Raw genomic sequence first — 20,744 nt, forward strand, 5'->3', positions numbered from 1 at the left:
CGGGCGGCCAGGCACATACCCCAAGCTGCCGCTTCGGCGCCGTGGACCCCAGTGTTGTGCGGCAGGATCCCAGGCCTGCCCCAGAACCCAGACGGCTGCACTTTCCTGCCGATAGCCCAGGCGATCCCTCTGCAGGTGGACATGGCCATGGCCCTGCAGCGCGTGAGGATTGCCGAGAAGTACGGGAGGAACTACCTCTGCCTCCTGCAAGCAGTCTTCGTGGCAGGTAAATCCCATCCTCTCATCTCCTCCCTGGCGGCCTCTGGCTCGCTTGCCCTTCTTCTCACCTGCTGCCTCCCCAGCCCGCCCGGCTTTTCTTTATTTTCCAGTTCACACCCTCCCCGCGCGCACTTTGTTTTCCAGTCCACACACCGCCCTCCGCCCACCGCGCGCACACACACTTTCCTGCTGCAGTGGCGCTCCCAGTCACGAACTCGCTGGGTCATCCGTTCTCTGTTCCTCTGGCCAGCTGCCGCGCTGCGGGCGTACAGCTCTGGTCTCAACTCGGACACTGCAGGAGGACTGTGGGAAAGTGCAGCAAGCGGTATGAGACTGTCTCTGCCATTGCTGGTTCTGGTCTTCTATCCCCTTCTCACCGACTTTGGTGCGTCCCCGGAGAAGTGGGAATAGAATGTATCTTCCAACACTGCATCTCACACAGCAGAACCCAACCTCCTTGAGGAGTGCACTTCCCTTGTCATATTCCCTGAAGTTGAAAAAGCAATGTTTTTTGTTTTGGTTTTTCCCATAACGCATGTGGAGGAAACCAAGTCAAAACGGCACTCGGGTTCTGGGTTCTGAAAGCAGCAGCTGGCCGTGGCAGGACAGCTAGGGGAGTAGTTGTAGGGAAACAGCTGCTGTCACTGACTTGCGCTTTGCACCCAGAAAAGCTCATCTTTTCATCTTGGTCCATGAGCTTCTTGCTTCCCTACAAAGGCAGAAGCTCTTGTTTCTCTGGAAGGACAAACAAAAGCAAAGTCAAGTAACTCACAAAGTCTTTATGGCCACTGCCATGGTTCGATTAAGGGGAGTGAGTGGGGTAACATGGACTTGGTCACTTGCCAGTAGTGATACACTCAGATTTAGCAAGCTGAAGTTGCCCAGCTTTGGGGTTGATGCGACAGGGAGGATGCTGCAGGCTGTGGGACTGCGTTCCTATGGGGCCATTCTGACTGGGGCACGGGGGCAGCCTCAGGACAAAGTGCAACTCTGGGACCTGAAGTTCAGCCAGAGCTTTTCAGAGGAGTCTGCAAGGTGCTGCAATTGATGCGCGCGCCTTCCCGTGTGCCCAAGGTAGTTTTGACTTACTAGGTTCTAGGCCTTGCAGTGGAAGTTTTGGTATTCAAAAAAATAGACTTGGTGGCAATTTCCCACAAATCAGATAGCCACAACACATGTTCCAAATATACCTCCTTATTCAGTGCTATCCACAGATCTAAAGGAGACCATGCAAACGTCTTCAGGTAGACCAGAGGAAATTAATTCAAGGCTGGGGTCTATGCATCTTCATTAAGCAGAACTCTTTGGTCTTGCTTGTTTTGTTTTGAGCTGGTCAATATTATTTTCTATATGTAATAAATCATTAAGGGGAATGTGGTGATGGGGCACAAACGAGTTCAGGTCTTAAGAGCAATTTAAATAATTTTTGGAGACTACAAAAAAATCTTGCTGAAACATTCTGTGCAGTACAGTGGAAAGTACTTTGCGTTTTGTTCTCATTTACCTTCCGCATCGTCCTGGGAGCTGAAAAAAAACAAAACAACAACAACAACAAAACTCCTTTGGAGGGATGCGTGCTTGATCACAAAGGTCAAATTAGTTATGCTATGAAATGTAAGTTGCCATTTTTCCTGCTAGTGATTTCTCTTCTTTCTAGAGTTGTGTGATGTTTCATCTGTTCACACTTTTGAAGGCTCCCACATGTTGACAGGCCCCCATTCCTGTGGCGTTACAATTGCCGTAACACCTAAAGGACACCAGTTGCTGTGCTGTGGTTTTACCTGGGCCTGCAGTACTTTTGTACCTTTTCAGCATTTGCCCTGGAAGGGATTTGTGGCCATGCGATTAGAGTACACACTGTAATGCAACAATTTTCAATGTCAATGGATTTCATATACTTCGAAGCTATTTGTATATTAAAATATGTTTACAAAGTTTTTCACTGTGGTAAAGAACTTTCTGAACAATCACGTCAAAAATGACCATTTATGGATTGCTGAGGCCCGGAAATTACGCTACAGTGTAATAAGCTAATGACATATGTGTGTGCAGAATCTTCCTTGGGGCAGCCAGAAGAGGAAATGATTGGCTTCGCTTAGGGAGTTAGGGGAAGACTTGATGGAGAGAGTGATGCGTGAGTTGAATCTTGAGAGACGCACACAAATATCCAGCTGGACAGCGGGTGGCGATTGAATGTGGTAGGGATAGGTGGCGTTAATGGTATTCTAGGCAAGGAAAGAAGATGTGCAAAGACAAGCAGAGAGAGGAGAGCAGAGTAGGTCTGGGGAATTGTAAATACCTTTTAAATGACTAGAGTGTAAAATATGGGAGGTAAAGGAGAGAGAGAAATTTGGAGAGGTAGGCAGGGGGTTCATAAGGCATGTTGAATGGTTCTACTTTATTTCCAGAGCAATCGGAAGCCATTGGAGTGTTGTAAGCAGGGCAGTAGAGAAAGTTGCTGCATATCGTACAGGTTGTGCACTGCAAAAGCCCTAGTGCCTCCACTGACACAGACTACACCATGGTCTGTGTCATGATGCGCTTACTATGGCTGTACAGTGCACAGTATGCACAGTGGTCAGCAGAAGCTATGAATGTTAGAACCTTTTGCTTTCACAAAGATCACTCAAGTTGTGTGGAGGATTCAGTGTGTGGCTTATGCAGTGGAGAGGAAGAAGACTGGAGATAAAGTGACTAGTTAGAACACAGTTGAAGTAAGCTGGCTCTGAGTGAATAGAGGCTTGGACTGTCACTTCTGGGGAAGGGGAGAAGTCTGAGAGGAATGGAGAGGGTAGAATTGATTTGACTTGGTGACTAGTTGTGGTGTTTGAGGGACAGGGAGGAGACTAGGTTAATTTCAGGTTTCTGGTTAGGGTGACTGGAAAGAGATATCATTAACACAGGGAATAGAAGAGGAAGAGGTAGTTTGATTTTCAATTTTGGGTGTGTGGTTTCTGTGGAACATTCAGGTAGAGCTGACCAACGGGTCTGCAGCTGGGAAGAAGTAAATGTTATTTCTTACTCTCATCGATATGGTTCATTAAACGTCTCCTGGCACTGAAGTTCTTTCCTTAAATCTACTTCTCCATGGGCTATATTGATAACTCAGCAAGTCTAGTACAGAAGTAGGCACACATTTATTATAAAATTACCTTTCAAACTTGTTCTTTATATTTTCCCTCACACATTTCTTTACCTGATGATGAAAAAAAAATGAAAAAAAAGACACGTCTCGTATTCATCACAGGAGGAAAGAATGTAAGCTATACTGATCTAATGTAACCTCAGATAACTTGCATAAGTAGTTGTGAAAACCTGTTCACCGCAAATTTTACTCATCAGAGTTTATAGCTCAGGGAGATATGTAAATCACAACAGAATTTATTCAATGTGCATTCCAGTATGGTAGGAAGATGTATTTCAACCATGACGGGTCATCTATTAGGCCACACTATAATGTGAGTGTTCCATGTAGCTGATGTTTCTGGGTGACTGAGGTTCAACACTTTTAGTGCCTGACTTTTTCCCCTTAAAATATGTATCCATTTTGGATGAGAAGCTTTTCAAAAGTACTGTTTACCTTCCTGATCCCTGAACCTGGAAATAATTGCATCCTTTTTTGATGGGTTAAGATTGTCCTTATAATTGCATTAGTTCTTTCAATATGCTGTATTCAGTGCTGCCTCGGGGCTCCTAAACTGTGGAGGGCTATTTGTCCCTATACTAAATGGGCACAGATTGTTCTGCTTTTTAATTTTCAATGCCTGACTCTTCTCTCCTAACTTTTCCATAGATTTCCTCTCTGTTAGCTGATATTTTTTGCTGCTGTGATTTAACTGTTTCTACTAGCCAGTTGTTATTGCCTAATTCTCCATGCCCCCTCCTCCATTGCCCTTTCTGAGTATTATGAACTAGGGAACGAGATAATCACACTTGTTCAAACTGTGTGAAAAGTGTAATAGACCATGGGTAGGCCTGTGGGGAGGCTACTTCAACTAATGTATATGAGCTTTAGTACATGGACTCTGCGATATCTATTCCAATTGCAAAACATCTTTTTCTTTTCTTTCTAGTTCTTTTGCGTGTTTTGGAGGGTCGATGCAGTTAAATAAGTTATCAGTAAAATCTATGTTCTCCTGCTAATTGAGGTATTATAAACATGTGAAATTGTAATATTTTACTTCCTTGTAAAACAAACAAGTGTGTTCAGAATCTATCAGCAAATCCACACGCGTTTTATCCACTGCATTTCTCAGACATGCCTGTGCTTGGCACCAGAAGGCGCTTCATTCTTAAAATTTGCCTCCAGGTTTGAAAGCAAGTGTCCCTGTCTCTGCTCAGCATCTTCTTAAGCAAGCACCCTCTGAAGGCTCAATAAACAACTTGCACCTTACCTGCTCTAGGGCAGAAGCAGAGGCCAGTCCCATGAGGAGAGATGCCTTCTATCTGATGGCTGACAAGGCCAGTGCCTCTTTCTATTGCTTCAAGGTCTTGTTCCAGAGACAGTTCGTTCCTGGCCAGAGGCCAGTGTCACAGCAGTTCCATTTATTTTTTCACCCAAACTTCCCCTCATTGTATGTTTATGGTGGATGTAAGAATCTGAGAGGCTTCTTGTTACTTTCAGCACTGGGAAGATGCCATTGAGCTAAATCCTGAAGGAGGTAGGAAGTGAACTACCAGCAATAACTGGGGGAGAGTGTTTCAAGAAGAGGGGGCAGTCAGTGGAAAGGCCTTGAGACAAGAGCGTGCTGACAAGTTCAAGGAACAAGAAAGAGACTGGTATGGCTGAAGCAGAGTGAGTGTTTGCATATGTGTGTGTGTGTATGTGTGTGGGTGTGCGCGTGTGTGTGTGCAGGCACACACACGCATGTGTGCCCGCATGAGATGAAGCCATAGATGTAATAAAGTCTGGATCACATAGGGCTTGGTAAGAATTTAGGCTTTTACCCTGAGTCAGATGATGAGCCATTGGAAGGTTTTGAGCAAAGCGGTCACTTCTGTGTTAACAGGATCCCTCTGGATGCTGTGTAGAGAATAGGGTTAAGGTCGGACAAAGATGGAAGCAGTGAAACCAATTAACAGGCTATTAGGATTAATGATGGCAACTTGAACCAGAGAAGTAATTGTGGAGGTGGTAAGCAGTGATCAAATAGATTCTGCATACATTTTGAAGATAGAGTCAGAAGGATTTGCTGATGGTTTGGATATGGAGTATGAGAGAAAGAGGAGTTAAGGATGATGCTAACATTTTTGGCCTTAGCAAGTGGATGGCAGAAATTTTCATCAGTGGAGATGGAGATGCCTGCAGGAGGAGTGGGTTTATGGGGAAAAATTATGAATATCAGAAGTTTGGTTGGTTGAGACTTGTTAACTTTTTTTGCTTTCGAGGCAGAGTCTCACTCTATCACCCAAGCTGGAGTGCAGTGGCGCAATCTCAGCTCACTGCAACCTCTGCCTCCCAGGCTCAAATGGTTCTCTCACCTCAGCCTCCCAAGTAGCTGGGATTATAGGTGTGCACCACCACACCCAGCTAATTTTTGTATTTTTAATATAGAATCATGTCATCTGCAAACAGGGATAATTTGACTTCCTCTCTTCCTATTTGGATGTCCTTTATTTTTTTTTTCTTGCCTGATTGCTCTGGCCAGGACTTCCAATACTGTCCTGAATAAGAGTGGTGAAAGGACATCTTTGTCTTGTGCCAGTTTTCAAGAGGAGTACTTCCAACTTTTGTCCATTCAGTATGATGCTGGCTGTGGGTTTGTCATAGATGGCTCTTACTATTTTGAGGTACGTTCCGTCAGTTCCTAGCTTATCGAGAGTTTTTTGTTTTTTGCTTTTTTTTAACATGAAGCGGTGTTGAATTTTATCAAAAGCCTTTTCTGCACCTATTGAGATAATCATGTGGTTTTGTTTTCAGTTCCACTTATGTGATGATCACATTCATTGATCTGCATATCTTGAACCAACCTTGCATCCCAGGGATAAAGCCTACTTCGTCGTGGTGGATTAGCTTTTTCATATACTGCTGGATTCTGTTTGCTAGCATTTTGTTGAGTATTTTTGTGTCTATGTTTATCAAGAATATAAGGCCTGAAGTTTTAAAATTGTGTCTCTGTCAGGTTTTGGTGTAAGGATGATGCTAGCCTCATAAAATGAGTTACGGAGGAGTCCAATTTGGAGGAGTCTTTGAGGTTTTCTAGGTGTATGATCATGTCATCAGCAAGCAGAGATAATTTGACTTCCTCTTTTCCAATTTAAATGCCTTCTGTTTCTTTGTCTTGTTTTATTGTTTTGGCTAGGTTTCTAGTACTATGTTGAATAGGAGTGGTAAGAGTGGACATCCTTGTCTTGTTCTAGTTCTTAAGGGTAATGTCAACTTTTCCTCATTCAGTATGATCTTGGCTATGTGTTCGTCATATATGAGAGCATATTTTTAAAAATAGCTGTTGTAGAGTTATAATTCACATACAATTAACCCACTTAAAGTATGCAATTCAATGGTTTTTAGTATAATCACAGAGTTGTGCAACCTTTACCACAATCTAGGTTTAAAATATTCCCATCACCCCAAAAAGAAACTCCATGCTCATTAGCAGTCACTCTCCATTTTCTCCCAACCAGCTTTCCCCTCAGCCTCTGGCATTCACTAGTCTACTTTCTATTTCTATAGATGTGCCTATTCTGGACATTTCATATACATAGAATCATACAATATGTGATCTCTTGTGACTGGCGTCTTTCGCTGAGCATAATGTTTTCAATGTCCATTCATGTTGCAGCATGTGTCATTATATCATTTTTTTATTATTTTTTTTTATTATATCATTCTTAAAATGGCTGAATCTTATTGCAGTGAGTAGATATGCCACATTTTAATTATCCAGTAAAAATGATAGGCATTTGTGTGGTTTCCACCTTTTGATTATTGTGAATAATGTTGTTATGAACATTCTTATACAACTTTTTATATGGACATATGTTTTCATTTCCCTGTGGTATGTATCTAGGTGTGGAAATTGCTAAGTCCTAGAGTAACTGTATGTTTCATCATTGAGGAAATCCCAGACTGTTTTTCAAAGCAGCTGCACCCTTTTACATCCCACCATCAACATATGAGGATTATAATTTCTCTACATTCTTGCTAGTACTTGTTAATCTCTCTTTATTTCCCAGCCATCCTAGTGGGTGTGAAATAGTTTCTTATTGTAGTTTTGATTTGCATTTCCTGAATGACTAGTGATGTTGAGCACCTTTTCATGTGCTTATTGGCCATTTATATATCTTCTTTGGATAAATGACTACACGGATTCTTTGCCTGATTTAAGATTGGGCTTTTCCTCTTTTACTGTTGAATTGTAAGAGTTCTCTATATACTCTGGATTGGAGATCTTTATCAGATATTTAATTCGCAAATATTTTCTCCCACTCTGTGGGTTGTCTTTTTACTTACTTCAAGGTTTCCTGGAAGCGCAAATATTTTTAACTTTGAGAAGGTCGAATGTGTCTATTTTTTTCTTTTATTGCTTATACTCTGGATGTCAAATATAAGAAAACATTGCCTAATCCAAGGTCATAATAAATTACAACCATGTGTTTGTCTAAGAGTTTTATAGTTTTACTTCTTATACTTATATCTTTGATCCATTTTGAGTTGATTTTTGTGTATAGTGTGCAGCAAAGATTCAGTTTCATTCTTTTGTATGTGCACATCCAGGTTTCCCAACATCATTTATTAAAAAGAATATCCTTTCCCCATCGAAATGTCTTGGTGCCCTGGCTGAAAATAAATTGACCTTCAGTATAAAGATCTATTTCTGGACTTTCAATTATTTCCCACTGATGTATCTGTAAGTCTATCATATTACCTATCTTTATTACTGTAGCTTTGTACTAATTTTGAAATCAGGAAATATAAACTTGCCAAATTTGTTTTTCTGTTTCAAGATTGCTTTGGCTATTCCAGGCCCCTTGCGTATCCATATGAATTTTAAGACTAGTTTGAAAATTTCTGTGCAAAAAGCCATCTGGGATGTTGCTAGGGATGGCACTGAATCTGTAGATCAATTTAGGAAGTACCTTAACCTCATTTTTATAGGGGCACAAATTGAGGTTTCCCAAACTATGGACCATTCACATTTGAAATATTTGAAATTATTTACTATAACGGATATTGGCATTCTTCCCTTCAATGCTCACATTAGATAGTTATTCATCTTTAGTTTGTCATGAATTTATAAAGTTTGTGGCCGGGCGCGGTGGCTCTTGCCTGTAATCCCAGCACTTTTGGAGGCCTAGGTGGGAGGATTGCTTGAGCCCAAGATTTTGAGACCAGCCTGGGCAACATAGTGAGACCTCATATCTACAAAATATATTTTAAAAAATTAGCTGAGCATGGTGGCACACTCCTGTAGTCCCAGGTACTCAGGAAGCTGAAGTGGGAGGATCACTTGAGCCCAGGATGTCAAGATTGCAGTGAGCTGTGATCGCGCCCCTGCACTCCAGCGTGGGTGACAGAGTGAGACCCCATCTCAAAAAAAAAAAAAAGAGAGAAAGTTTGCAACATATTCATTTCTAGTATGAGAATTGTTCTAGACACTGTGCTGAAGTCTTAAGAGGCAAGAAGGTATCAACCTGATCTCTCCGGAGGGAAAACAATAATACAAATGAAAACAACATCATCACTAACTCAATTGCCTTTTTGTTTGTGATTCAGCATTTGGCAGGCAAGTCTGTGTAGGACTGGGGTGGGATAACAGAAGACATGAGAGGCATGTGTTTGGATACCACACTCACCACGAATCGGCAGAGGCTTTTTCATGCTGGACAAGACGATGTGTCAATCAAGTGTGTAGTTATCCTCCCTGTGGCAGGAGATGTTTTTTAGGAGAGTAGATTGCAGTGGCTCGATAACTGTTAACTGGACTCGGACCAGATCTACTGGGGATCTGCTGATGCTCGAAGCAGGAAAAATATTTACTTATTTCTATTTTTACATATTGTAAAATCACCATGTATGTGGTTCATCTTTCCAGACTGATTCGGTTCCTCTCAAAATTCACCTACAGGTTTTGGATTTCTGAATAATAAATTCATTCAGCTGCGATTATTAGGGAAGTTCCCAAGACAATGTCAGCTCCTGCTGCTGTACAGGGAAAACCTGCCATCTCTACTGAGCTGTTTTTAATCTGAAGAAAGGCTGAAGGAAAAGGTTTCCACAGATATGCTCTTAATTAAACACCTACAAGAGATACAGTCAAGGGGCAGCGACCTGGGACACTAAGCCTGTGGGTGGAGATCTTCTCACTGTCACTTCCCACCAGCTGTTTCTCATTTTGTCTCATGCATTTTTCCTGCCCTCTCTCTTTCATCCCTTTCTTTTCTCGGTTCTTCTCCTTATTTCTCCCTTCTTACTCCCGTCATTTCCCAGTGCCTTTGAGTCTTCTTTTTTCTGTTTTTGTTTTCTGTTTTTGGTAGGGAAGTATCTTTTATTTCCTCATCTTCTATTCTTATAATTAAATTATTTATATGTGATCTTGGTAAAATATCTAAACAACACAAATGCCCATAAACTAATAAATGAAAGTCATCCATGTGCCTAGCCCAGTCCTGCTCCCTGGAGGTAAACACTGCTAATAGTTTGTGTGTGAGGACATAGGAGGTTTTCTATGAATATAGATATATCAATTCAATTCAAACATTTATTTATTTATTTATTTATTTATTTATTTATTTATTTTTTGAGATGGAGTCTTGCTCATCGCCCAGGCTGGAGTGCAGTGGACCGATCTCGGCTCACTGCAAGCTCCGCCTCCTGGGTTCATGCCATTCTCCTGTCTCAGCCTCCCGAGTAGCTGGGACTACATGCGCCTGCCACCATGCCCGGCTAATTGTTTGTGTTTTTAGCAGAGACGGGGTTTCACCGTGTTAGCCAGGATGGTCTTGATCTCCTGACCTCGTGATCTACCCGCTTCGGCCTCCCAAAGTGCTGGGATTACAGGCCTGAGCCATCGCGCCCGGCCAATTCAAACATTTATTGATCACCTCCAGCGTGCTAGAAACTGTTGGGATATTATGGTGAACAAGTAAATAAATCTCTGCCTTCAGGGAACTTATTTCTAATGATGAGAGCAACAATAAAAATCCACATATATCTAGATATTTTACCAAACTGGGATCATACTCCATATGTTGATCTAAGACTTGTATTGGAATGTGTGTATTTAAAATTATTCCATTATGAAAATTTTGATACACATAAAATAATACAAGAGGAAAAGTAAATTATATAATATAAAATCATGATGCAAGGATATTTTAAAATGTCCCTTTCATAGAGCACAAAGAGGCTACTGCATCTTTTCAGCATGAAGCATTTGCCCAGTTTTGTCTTAATGGGCTTATAGTAGACCCTGTAGATGCTACTGGAATATGAATTTTGCATAACTTTGTGGCTGAAGGATGTGGTAGAGGTTGAGCTGCCCTTTCATAAATACCTTGGCTAGGTCAGCATCAGCTGCTGCTATCAGCCAGCAGTAGTCTTTACATTCAAGGATACTAAGAGTTCTCTGGTCATCAAATCTTCATTTGTACTCTTGTACCATCATTAAGTGGAAGCATTAACTGTTGCATATACACTGTGATGAGAAGAATAACCGTTGAGAGTTATTTTAAATAATATTTTCTCTATTTTAACTGAAATTGTGTGATTAGGTATATGTATTCTGAGACTCTTTGATGGCAATTAGAAGGAATATGCTTATTTGGGGACATCTTTGAGTTTGCAATTGCAGGCTAGATCATGGGATTCGTTATAGAGCAAAAAGCAGTGGCTCTGTTTTTATTTGTAATTTTGCACTTGTCAGTTTACAAAAGAGAGTCAGGTTTGCTTTCTTCATTAACGTATTCAAAGGACCATGAACAGATATTGTGTGTTCTTCTGCATGCATTACAAACTAAAGTAAGTCATTTTAATTGGATTTACCATTGCAGATGCGGTACATTTCAAAATTAGATTTCATGAACCCAAGAAGATGTGAATAGCCACAGAGTAGGAGATCTGGCATTTAGTCATGTCTACACGGATATTGTGAGTTCTGATATGAGTGGGTCATCTTGTCTCTTTTTATAGCTTGTGCTTTAAATAGCTGCTCTCAAAAGATCTGATGTCATAATAAAAATTAAATAGGGGTTAATGTAAATATTTACCTATTGCTAAGATAGTATGTTTAGAAATATTTAGTGGTGGCTGTGGCTATAGTGGTCAGGGAGGACTAGTGTTTCTTTAAGCTCATGTTCAAACATGCCCCTACTCATTTACATTGCAGGAACTGAATGGTGATGATTTGGGTGAATAAAGTAATGCCCTTTCAGATGCCTTTTCCCCACATTTCTATTGTTAAGGAATACTCTGGGATATTCAAAATGTGGGATGAAGAGATTTCTTTTTAACTGTGCTTTGCATATTATCCAAGGAATCTAATTCTCAAAGGCAGTTATTTTCATGACACTCTACAAAAAATTAAAAATAATACCCACACAATTAGCCAGACGTGGTGGCACTTGCCTGTAGTCCTAGCTACTCAGGAGGCTTAGGCGGGAGGATCGCTTGAGCCCAGGAGTTTGAGGTTGCATGAAGCTGTGGTTGCACCACTGCACTCCAGCTTGGGTGACAGAGTGAGACCCTGTCTCTAAAAATAAATAATAAAATAATAAAAAATATATAAATAAAGATGGAGATTAAAGTTTTAAAACCCTCCATTTTAAACTGTTAATATTTTCATGTCTGTCCATTATATGAATACACATATGCGTGTAAATATTGATACTTAGAAAAATTACAGAAATGAGTAGCTTCCCTTTATTTGCAGCACATAAAAACTTGTCTGGTCTATGAAAAGGCATGTTTGAAAAGATGAGGGAGCTCACTATGGTACTGCTCTCGTCCTTGGAAACAGGTCTTAATTATTAATATACTTAAGGTTATATTGTAACCTTAATATAATATTGAGTCTGGACCTGAAAGTCCTGAGGTGGAAGGACTTTCAGGTCCTGACTCAGTATTATGTGCTGAAAGTGTCCCAGGAGGTACTTGGTGTAGGTTAAGTATAAAACCATTTTTTTTCTTTTTTTTTTTTATACGTGATCTATTTTATCAGTTTAGTGCTGGATGTCCTTTCACTGTGTGTTCTTGGCGTCCTGGGCTCAATACTATTGTAACACTTATCACTCTGGGCTTTCACTGCTTCCTGCTTCTAGATGAAGAGCCCCAGGAGATCCAGGCCAGTGTCTCACTGGTTTCTGTATCTATCCCCAGTGCTGCACAGGGCCTGGTATAAGATAGGAGCCTAACAAAGGTTTGTTGAAAGAACAAATACATGAATGATTAGAGTGGCTGAAAAACACATGGAAAAAAAAGTTAAAGTAGTGTGGAATTGTGGATTCCTGTTTTGTATTCCTATTCTTTCCTTCCATCCTCTCATTCCTTCCTTACATTTCACATCTTCCTTAGAATTCCACTTTGTGCTACTGAGGGTAAAATAATCCTGTGGTTCCTTCCTTTAAAACACACTTAAAAGTCTGAGCATCTGAGAACAGCCAGATCTGTGCATGTTTTTTTCCAGATGTGGACACTATTCATTATTATGTGCTGTGTAAGGACGTGGTAAAATAACATTGAATGCATAGAAGGCACTCGGGCAAACACTAAAAGCTTGGGTTAACATTATACATGTCTTTAATGTGAGCTCAGAGTTCCTTTGATCTTTGTTGCCACATCTAACTGATTTTGTTTCTCCATTTTAGATTGTTTGTGTCAAGTCATTCATATTTACCCTTCAACTCAAGAGAGGTAAAACTCTACTTGGTATGTTTTCTTTCAGTTATGACTAAAATAATTTTAAGGTGGTCCTTCAAAATGGATGTTTTGTGAAAAATGAAAAGTAAACCTGTGATAAGAGCAAAATCCAAAACAAAACACATCTGTAATGATGTTGTTGCACATATAAGTGCTTGTTAGTGTTAGATTTTTAAAAAAATGTTGCTTAAGTGATGAGTATAAGAGGTTAGCCTACTCTCCTTGAAATTTCCATTTCACACCTTACAAATGCAGTGGAGTATCTTTTCAAGCATTCATTGGCCATTCTATTTTTCTCTTCCGTAAAATGCCTGCTTGTGTTTTTTTTCCATGTATTTATGGGATTGTTTCTCTTTTTCTTATTATTGACTTATAATCTTTTATATATCCTTGATATTAATTACTAATTCTTTGTTGTTACATGTGTTAAAATTATCTTCAGGCTGGGCGCGGTGGCTCAAGCCTGTAATCCCAGCACTTTGGGAGGCCGAGACGGGCGGATCACGAGGTCAGGAGATCGAGACCATCCTGGCTAACACGGTGAAACCCCGTCTCTACTAAAAAATGCAAAAAACTAGCCGGGCGAGGTGGCGGGCGCCTGTAGTCCCAGCTACTCAGGAGGCTGAGGCAGGAGAATGGCGTGAACCCGGGAGGTGGAGCTTGCAGTGAGCTGAGGCCACTGCACTCCAGCCCGGCGACAGAGCAAGACTCCGTCTCAAAAAAAAAAAAATTATCTTCAATCAGGTTTTGGACTGTCTCATCACTTTCTTTATCATGTATTTTGAGGAAAGAAATGAAAAATTTTAATGTAGCATAATCAGTTTTTTATTTTATGCTTTGTGCTTCTTCCATCTTGCTTTAAAAATTCTATCCTATCCATAGGTTACACCGATATCATACTATATTTTCTCTGATCTGATTCCCAACAGTGTAAAATTTGAATCCTCATCAATGCATGACCATTAGCGCAAAGGTGGAAATTGTTAGATATCCCAGCGGCAATTGCTATTGTTTGTTGGCTTCTCCCACAAGATATTTGCCTAAGTAATGATTTTGGCTTCTGAGGATTTGCTTGTCTTTCCTGCCAGCTCAGCCATGCATTAAAAAAGATTTTTTTTTTTGAGACAGGGTCTTGCTCTGTCACCCAGGCTGGAGTGCAGTGGCACAATCACAGCTCACTGTAGCCTCGACCTCCCCGGCTCGAGCGATTCTTCCACCTCAGCCTACCCAGCAGCTGGGACTACAGGCGCCTGCCACCACACTGGCTGATTTTTATATTTTTAGTAGAGATGGGGTTTCACTGTGTTGGCCCAGCTGCCCTCGAACTCCTGACCTCAAGTGATCTGCATGCCTTGGCCTCCCAAAGTGCTGGGATTACAGGTGTGAGCCATCGTGCCTGGCCAAAAAGGATTTAATTTTATTTTTCCCACCATGTTTTTGTATTTTGTACTAGGTTTTTCAGGATTTGTAGTTACCCATATGACCAATAAGGGGAGCTCCTCCATGTTTTTCAAACTTAGAAGTTCAATGTTTAGATTTAAATACGATATCTAATGTAAGAGTTTTTCTTGTACACAAGATGTGAGATATGGATCAGGAAACATGACCCATTACCGTATCCACAGATGGCCTAAAGGGGGAAAAGATGGGAGTGGTGTTCTGGCTCTGGGGTCCTTTGTGATTGTTTGGGGAAGGTGATGCAGAATTAAAATCTTTGCAGAACTCTAATGCTAATAAACTCAGCATGTTACCTGTGGCGTATTCGTGTGGTCTGCAGCAACCTCAGTTCTTGCCTCCTCAGAAGAAAGAATTCGACTGAGGGGCATAAGGCAGAAGGAGAGACTGAGGCAAGTTTTAGAGCAGGAGTGAAAGTGTATTAGAAAACTTTAGAGCAGGAACGAAAAGAAGGAAAGTACACTTGGAAGAGGGCCAGGTGGGCGACTTGAGAGATCAGTGTGTGGTTTGACCTTTGGTCTTGGGGTTTTATATGTTGGGATGCTTCTGGGATCTTGTGTTTCTTCTCCCCGGATTCTTCCCTTGAAGTGGGCTGTTCACATGTGCAGTGGCCTGCTAGCACTTGGGAGGGGAGCATGCGCAGTGTGTTTACTGAAATTGTATGCATCCTTACTTGGGGCATTCTTCCCTTACCAGTCAAATGTCCTAGAAGGTCATAATACCAGTTAAACTCCACTACTTTTCCTCTTAACGTGCATGCATGAGCCCACTTACTCAACTCCTGAGATCTTATCAGGAGCTGCTGATCACCACTTTTAGATGTTTCTGTTTATTAGGAGATGGCTTTTCCTTGGCACTGGCTGTGACCAATTATTATTTTAGAGAGACAGTTTCATAACTGCCTGACCATCACCTGATGGTTGCCTGACATTCCTGGTGGGGAAGGTGTCCCTCTCCTGCCCTGCTCATGTCTGGCTAGCTACCCTCTGTAACAAACATTGTCTGTGACTGCACGAATGCTAACTTTTACATGAAACCTTTGAAATTGTAATGTCATTTTTTCTTTATAACAATGACTGACATTTATTGAGCACTTATCATACACTTAGGTAAGTGCTTTGCATATATAAACAACTTATTCATTACAATAACCCTGTGAAATAGGTGCTGCCATTTTTTCCAATAAAAGAAACAGACAAAGAGTTTAAGTAGCTTGCCTAAGGTCACATAACTACCAAGTGGTACAGCTGGGATTTGAATCCAGTCAACTTGTTTCTGGAGTTAGAACTCATAAAGAATGTGCTATATGACCTCTACAGGAAATGCTTATTTGTTCAAAACATAATTTTTTTCCGTTCCAAGATGGCCAAATGGGAACAGCTCCAGTCTGCAGCTTCCAGCATGATCGACACAGAATACAGGTGATTTCTGCCTTTCCAGCCAAGGTACCTGATTCATCTCATTGGGACTGGTGAGACAGTGTATGCAGCCCATGGAGGGTGAGGTGTCACCTCATCCAGGAAGCTCAAGAAGTTGGGGGATTTCCCTTTCCTAGCCAAGGGAAGCCACGACAGATGGCACCTGGAGGGCCACTCCACCCAAATACTGTGCTTTTCCAGTGGTCTTAGCAAACAGCACAGCAGGAGATTATATCCTGCACCTGGCTCAGTGGATCCCAAGCCCACGGAGCCTTGCTTACTGCTAACACAGCAGTCTGAGGTTGATCTGCGAGGCAGCAGCCTGGCAGGGGGAGGGGTGTCCACCATTGCTGAGGCTTGAGTAGGTAAACAAAGCAGCCAGGAAAGCTTGAACTGGGCAGAGCCCACTGCACTCAGCAAGGCCAGCTGCCTCTGTAGTCTCCACCTCTGAGGGCAGGGCATAGCTGAACAAAAGGCAGCAGAGACTTCTGCAGACTTAAACGTCTCTGTCTGACAGCTCCGAAGAGAGCAGTGGTTCTCCCAGCATGGAGTGTGAGCTCAGAGAACGGACAGACTGCCTCCTCAAGTGGGTCCCTGACCTCTGTGTAGCCTAACTGGGAGACACTTCCCAGTAGGGGCCTATTGACCAACCTCATACAGGCAGGTGCCCCTCTGGGATGAAGCTTCCAGAGGAAGGATCAGGAAGCAATATTTGCTGTTCTGCAGCCTCAGCTGGTGATACCCAGGCAAACAGAGTCTGGAGTGGACCTCCAGCAAACTCCAACAGACCTGCTACTGAGGGACCTGACTCGTAGAAGGAAAACTAACAGACAGAAAGGAATAGCATCAATATCAACAAAAAGGACATTGACACCAAAACCCCATCTGTAGGCCACCAACATTAAAGACCAAAGTTAGATAAAACCACAAAGATGGGGAAAAACCAGAGCAGAAAAGCTGAAAATTCTAAAATCCAGAGAGCCTCTTCTCCAAATGATTGCAGCTCCTTGCCAGCAACAGAACAAAGCTGGATGGAGAATGATTTGGATGAACTGACAGAAGTAGGCTTCAGAAGGTCAGTAATAACAAACATCTCCGAGCTAAAGGAGGAAATTCAAACCCATAAGAAGGAAGTTAAAAACCTTGAAAAAAGATTAGACAAGTGGCTAACTAGAATAAACAGTGACCTGATGAGCTGAAAACCATGGCACAAGAACTATGTGACACATGAACAAGCTTCCATAGCTGATTTGATCAAGGGGAAGAAAGGGTATCAGTGATTGAAGATGAAATTAATGAAACAAACTGAGAAGAGAAGTTTAGACAAAAAAGAGTAAAAAGAAACAAACAAAGCCTCCAAGAAATATGGGACTATGTGAAAAGACCAAATCTACATTTGATTGGTGTACCTGAAAGTGACGGGGAGAAAGAACCAAGTTGGAAAACACTCTTCAGGATATTATCCAGGAGAACTTCCCCAACCTAGCAAGGCAGGCCAACATTCAAATTAAGGAAATACAGAGAACAACACAAAGATAATGCTCTAGAAGAGCAAGTGCAAGACACGTAATTGTCAGATTCACCAAGGCTGACATGAAGGAAAAAATGTTAAGGGCAGCCAGAGAGAAAGGTCGGGTTACCCACAAAGGGAAGTCCATGAGACTAATAGCAGATCTCTCACCAGAAACTCCACAAGCCAGAGGAGAGTGGGGGCCAATATTCAATACTCTTAAAGAAAAGAATTTTCAACCCAGAATTTCATATCCAGCCAAATTAAACTTCATAAGTGAAGGAGAAATAAAATCCTTTACAGACAAGCAAATGCTGAGAGATTTTGTCATCACCAGGCCTGCCTTACAAGAGCGCTTGAAGGAAGCACTGAACATGGAAAGGAATAACCAGTACCAGCCACTGCAAAAACATGCCAAATTGTAAAGGCCATCAATGCTAGGAATAAACTGCATCAACTAACAGGCAAAACAACCAGCTAACGTCAAAATGAAAGGATCAAATTAAAACATAACAATATTAACCTTAAATGTAAATGGGTTAAATGTCCCAATTAAAAGACACAGACTGGCAAATTGGATAAAGAGTCTAGACTCATCAGTGTGCTGTATTCAGGAGATCCATCTCACATGCAGAGACACACATAGGTTCAAAATAAAGGGATGGAGGAAGATTTACCAAGCAAATAGAAAGCAAAAAAAAAAAAGCACGGATTGCAATCCTAGTCTCTGATAAAACAGACTTTAAACCAAAAAAGATCAAAAGAGACAAAGAAGGCCATTACATAATGGTAAAGGAATCAATTCAACAAGAAGAGCTAACTGTCCTAAATATATATGCACCCAGTACAGGAGCACCCAGATTCATGAAGCAAGTCCTTAGAGACCTACAAAGAGACTTAGACTCCCACACAATAATAATGGGAGACTTTAACACCCCACTGTCAATATTGGACAGATCAACGAGACAGAAGGTTAACAAGGGTATCCAGGACTTGAACTTCGTTCTGCACCAAGCAGACCTAATAAACATCTACAGAACTCTCCACCCCAAACCGACACACTGGTCTTTTCAGCACCACATCACATTTATTCCAAAATTGACTACAGAGTTGGAAGTAAAGCACTCTTCAGCAAATGTAAAAGAACAGAAATCACAACAAACTGTCTCTCAGACCACAGTGCAATCAAATTATAACTCAGGATTAAGAAACTCACTCAAAACTGCACAACTACATGGAAACTGAACAACCTGCTCCTGGATGACTACTGGGTAAATAACGAAATGAAGGCAGAAATAAAGATGTTTTTTGAAACCAATGAAAACAAAGACACAACGTACCAGAATCTCTGGGACACATGTAAAGCAGTATGTAGAGGGAAATTTATAGCACTAAGTGCCCACAAGAGAAAGCAGGAAAGATCTAAAATTGACAGCCTAACATCACAATTAAAAGAACTAGAGAAGCAAGAGCAAACACATTCAAAAGCTAGCAGAAGACAAGAAATAACTAAGATCAGAGCAGAACTGAAGGAGATAGAGACACAAAAACCCTTCAAAAAATCAGTGAATCCAGGAGCTAGTTTTTTAAAAGATCAACAAAATTGATAGACTGCTAGCAAGACTAATAAAGAAGAAAAGAGAGAAGAATCAAATAGATGCAATAAAAAATGATAAAGGGGATATCACCACCGATCCCACAGAAATACAAACTACCATCAGAGAATACTATAAACACCTCTATGCAAATAAACTACAAAATCTAGAAGAAATGAATAAATTCCTGGACACATACAACCTCCCAAGACTAAACCAGGAAGAAGTTGAATCTCTGAATAGACCAATAACAGGCTCTGCAATTGAGGCAATAATTAATAGCCTACCAACCAAAAAAAGTCCAGGACTAGGCAGAGAGACAGCCGAATTCTACCAGAGGTACAAAATGGAGCTGTTACCATTCCTTCTGAAACTATTCCAATCAATAGAAAAAGAGGGACTCCTCCCTAACTCATTTTATGAGGCCAGCATCATCCTGATACCAAAGCCTGGCAGAGACACAACAAAAAAAGAGAATTTTAGACTAATATCCCTGATGAACATTGATGCAAAAATCCTCAATAAAATACTGGCAAACCGAATCCAGCAGCACATCAAAGAGCTTATCCACCACAATCAAGTCAGCTTCATCCCTGGGATGCAAGGCTGTTTCAACATATGTAAATCAATAAACATGATCCATCACATAAACAGGACCAACGACAAAAGCCACATGATTATCTCAACAGATGCAGAAAAGGCCTTTGATAGAATTCATCACCCCTTCATGCTAAAAACTCTCAATAAACTAGGTATTGATGGAACGTATCTCAAAATAATGAGAGCTATTTATGATAAACCCACAGCCAATATCATACTGAATGTGCAAAAACTAGAAGCATTTCCTTTGAAAACTGGCAGAAGACAGGGATGCCCTCTCTCACCACTCCTATTCAAGATAGTGTTGGAAGTTCTGGCCAGGGTAATCAGGCAAGAGAAAGAAATAAAGGGTATTCAATTAGTAAAAAAGGAAGTCAAATTGTCCCTGTTTGCAGATAACATGATTATATATTTAGAAAACCCCATCGTCTCAGCCCAAAATCTCCTTAAGCTGATAAGCAACTTCAGCAAAGTCTTAGGATACAAAATCAATGTGCAAAAATCACAAGCATTCCTATACACCAATAACAGACAAACAGAGAGCCAAATCATGAGTGAACTCCCATTCACGATTGCTACAAAGAGAATAAAGTACTCAGGAATCCAACTTACAAGAGATGTGAAGGACCTCTTCAAGGAGAACTACAAACCACTGCTCAATGAAATAAAAGAGGACACAAACAAATGGAAGAACATACCATGCTCATGGATAGGAAGAATCAATATCTTGAAAATGGCCATACTGCCCAAGGTAATTTATAGATTCAATGCCACCCCCATTAAGCTACCAATGACTTTCTTCACAGAACTGGAAAAAACTGCTCTAAAGTTCATATGAAACCAAAAAAGACCCTGCATTGCCAAGACAATCCTAAGCAAAAAGAACAAAGCTGGAGGCATCACACTACCTGACTTCAAACTATACTGCAAAGCTACAGTAACCAAAACAGCATGGTCCTGGTACTAAAACAGAGATATAGACCAATGGAACAGAACAGAGCCCTCAGAAATAACACCACACATCTACAGCCATCTGATCTTTGACAAACCTGACAAAAACAAGAAATGGGGAAAGGATTCCCTATTTAATA

The 20,744-nt window shown here is 41.1% G+C and overlaps 1 protein-coding gene across 4 annotated transcripts in view; it reads left to right on the forward strand.

Moving 5' to 3' along the window:
- Nucleotides 1–20,744, forward strand: part of MCF2 (MCF.2 cell line derived transforming sequence) — a 132,154-nt gene that overhangs the window by 18,370 nt on the left and 93,040 nt on the right. For 2 of the 4 annotated variants that reach the window (XM_011961031.1, XM_011961034.1), the window contains exon 1: nt 16–226. The exons of the other annotated variants lie outside the window; for them this stretch is intronic. In XM_011961031.1, coding sequence (XP_011816421.1) covers nt 142–226 — 85 coding nt within the window. In that variant the 5' untranslated portion in view covers nt 16–141. Of the gene's footprint in view, nt 1–15; nt 227–20,744 lie in introns of those variants that run through there. 4 annotated transcript variants of the gene reach the window in all.

This window comes from Colobus angolensis, unplaced genomic scaffold (genome assembly GCF_000951035.1).
Source record: "Colobus angolensis palliatus isolate OR3802 unplaced genomic scaffold, Cang.pa_1.0 Scaffold532, whole genome shotgun sequence".
Classification (NCBI taxonomy): domain Eukaryota; kingdom Metazoa; phylum Chordata; class Mammalia; order Primates; family Cercopithecidae; genus Colobus; species Colobus angolensis.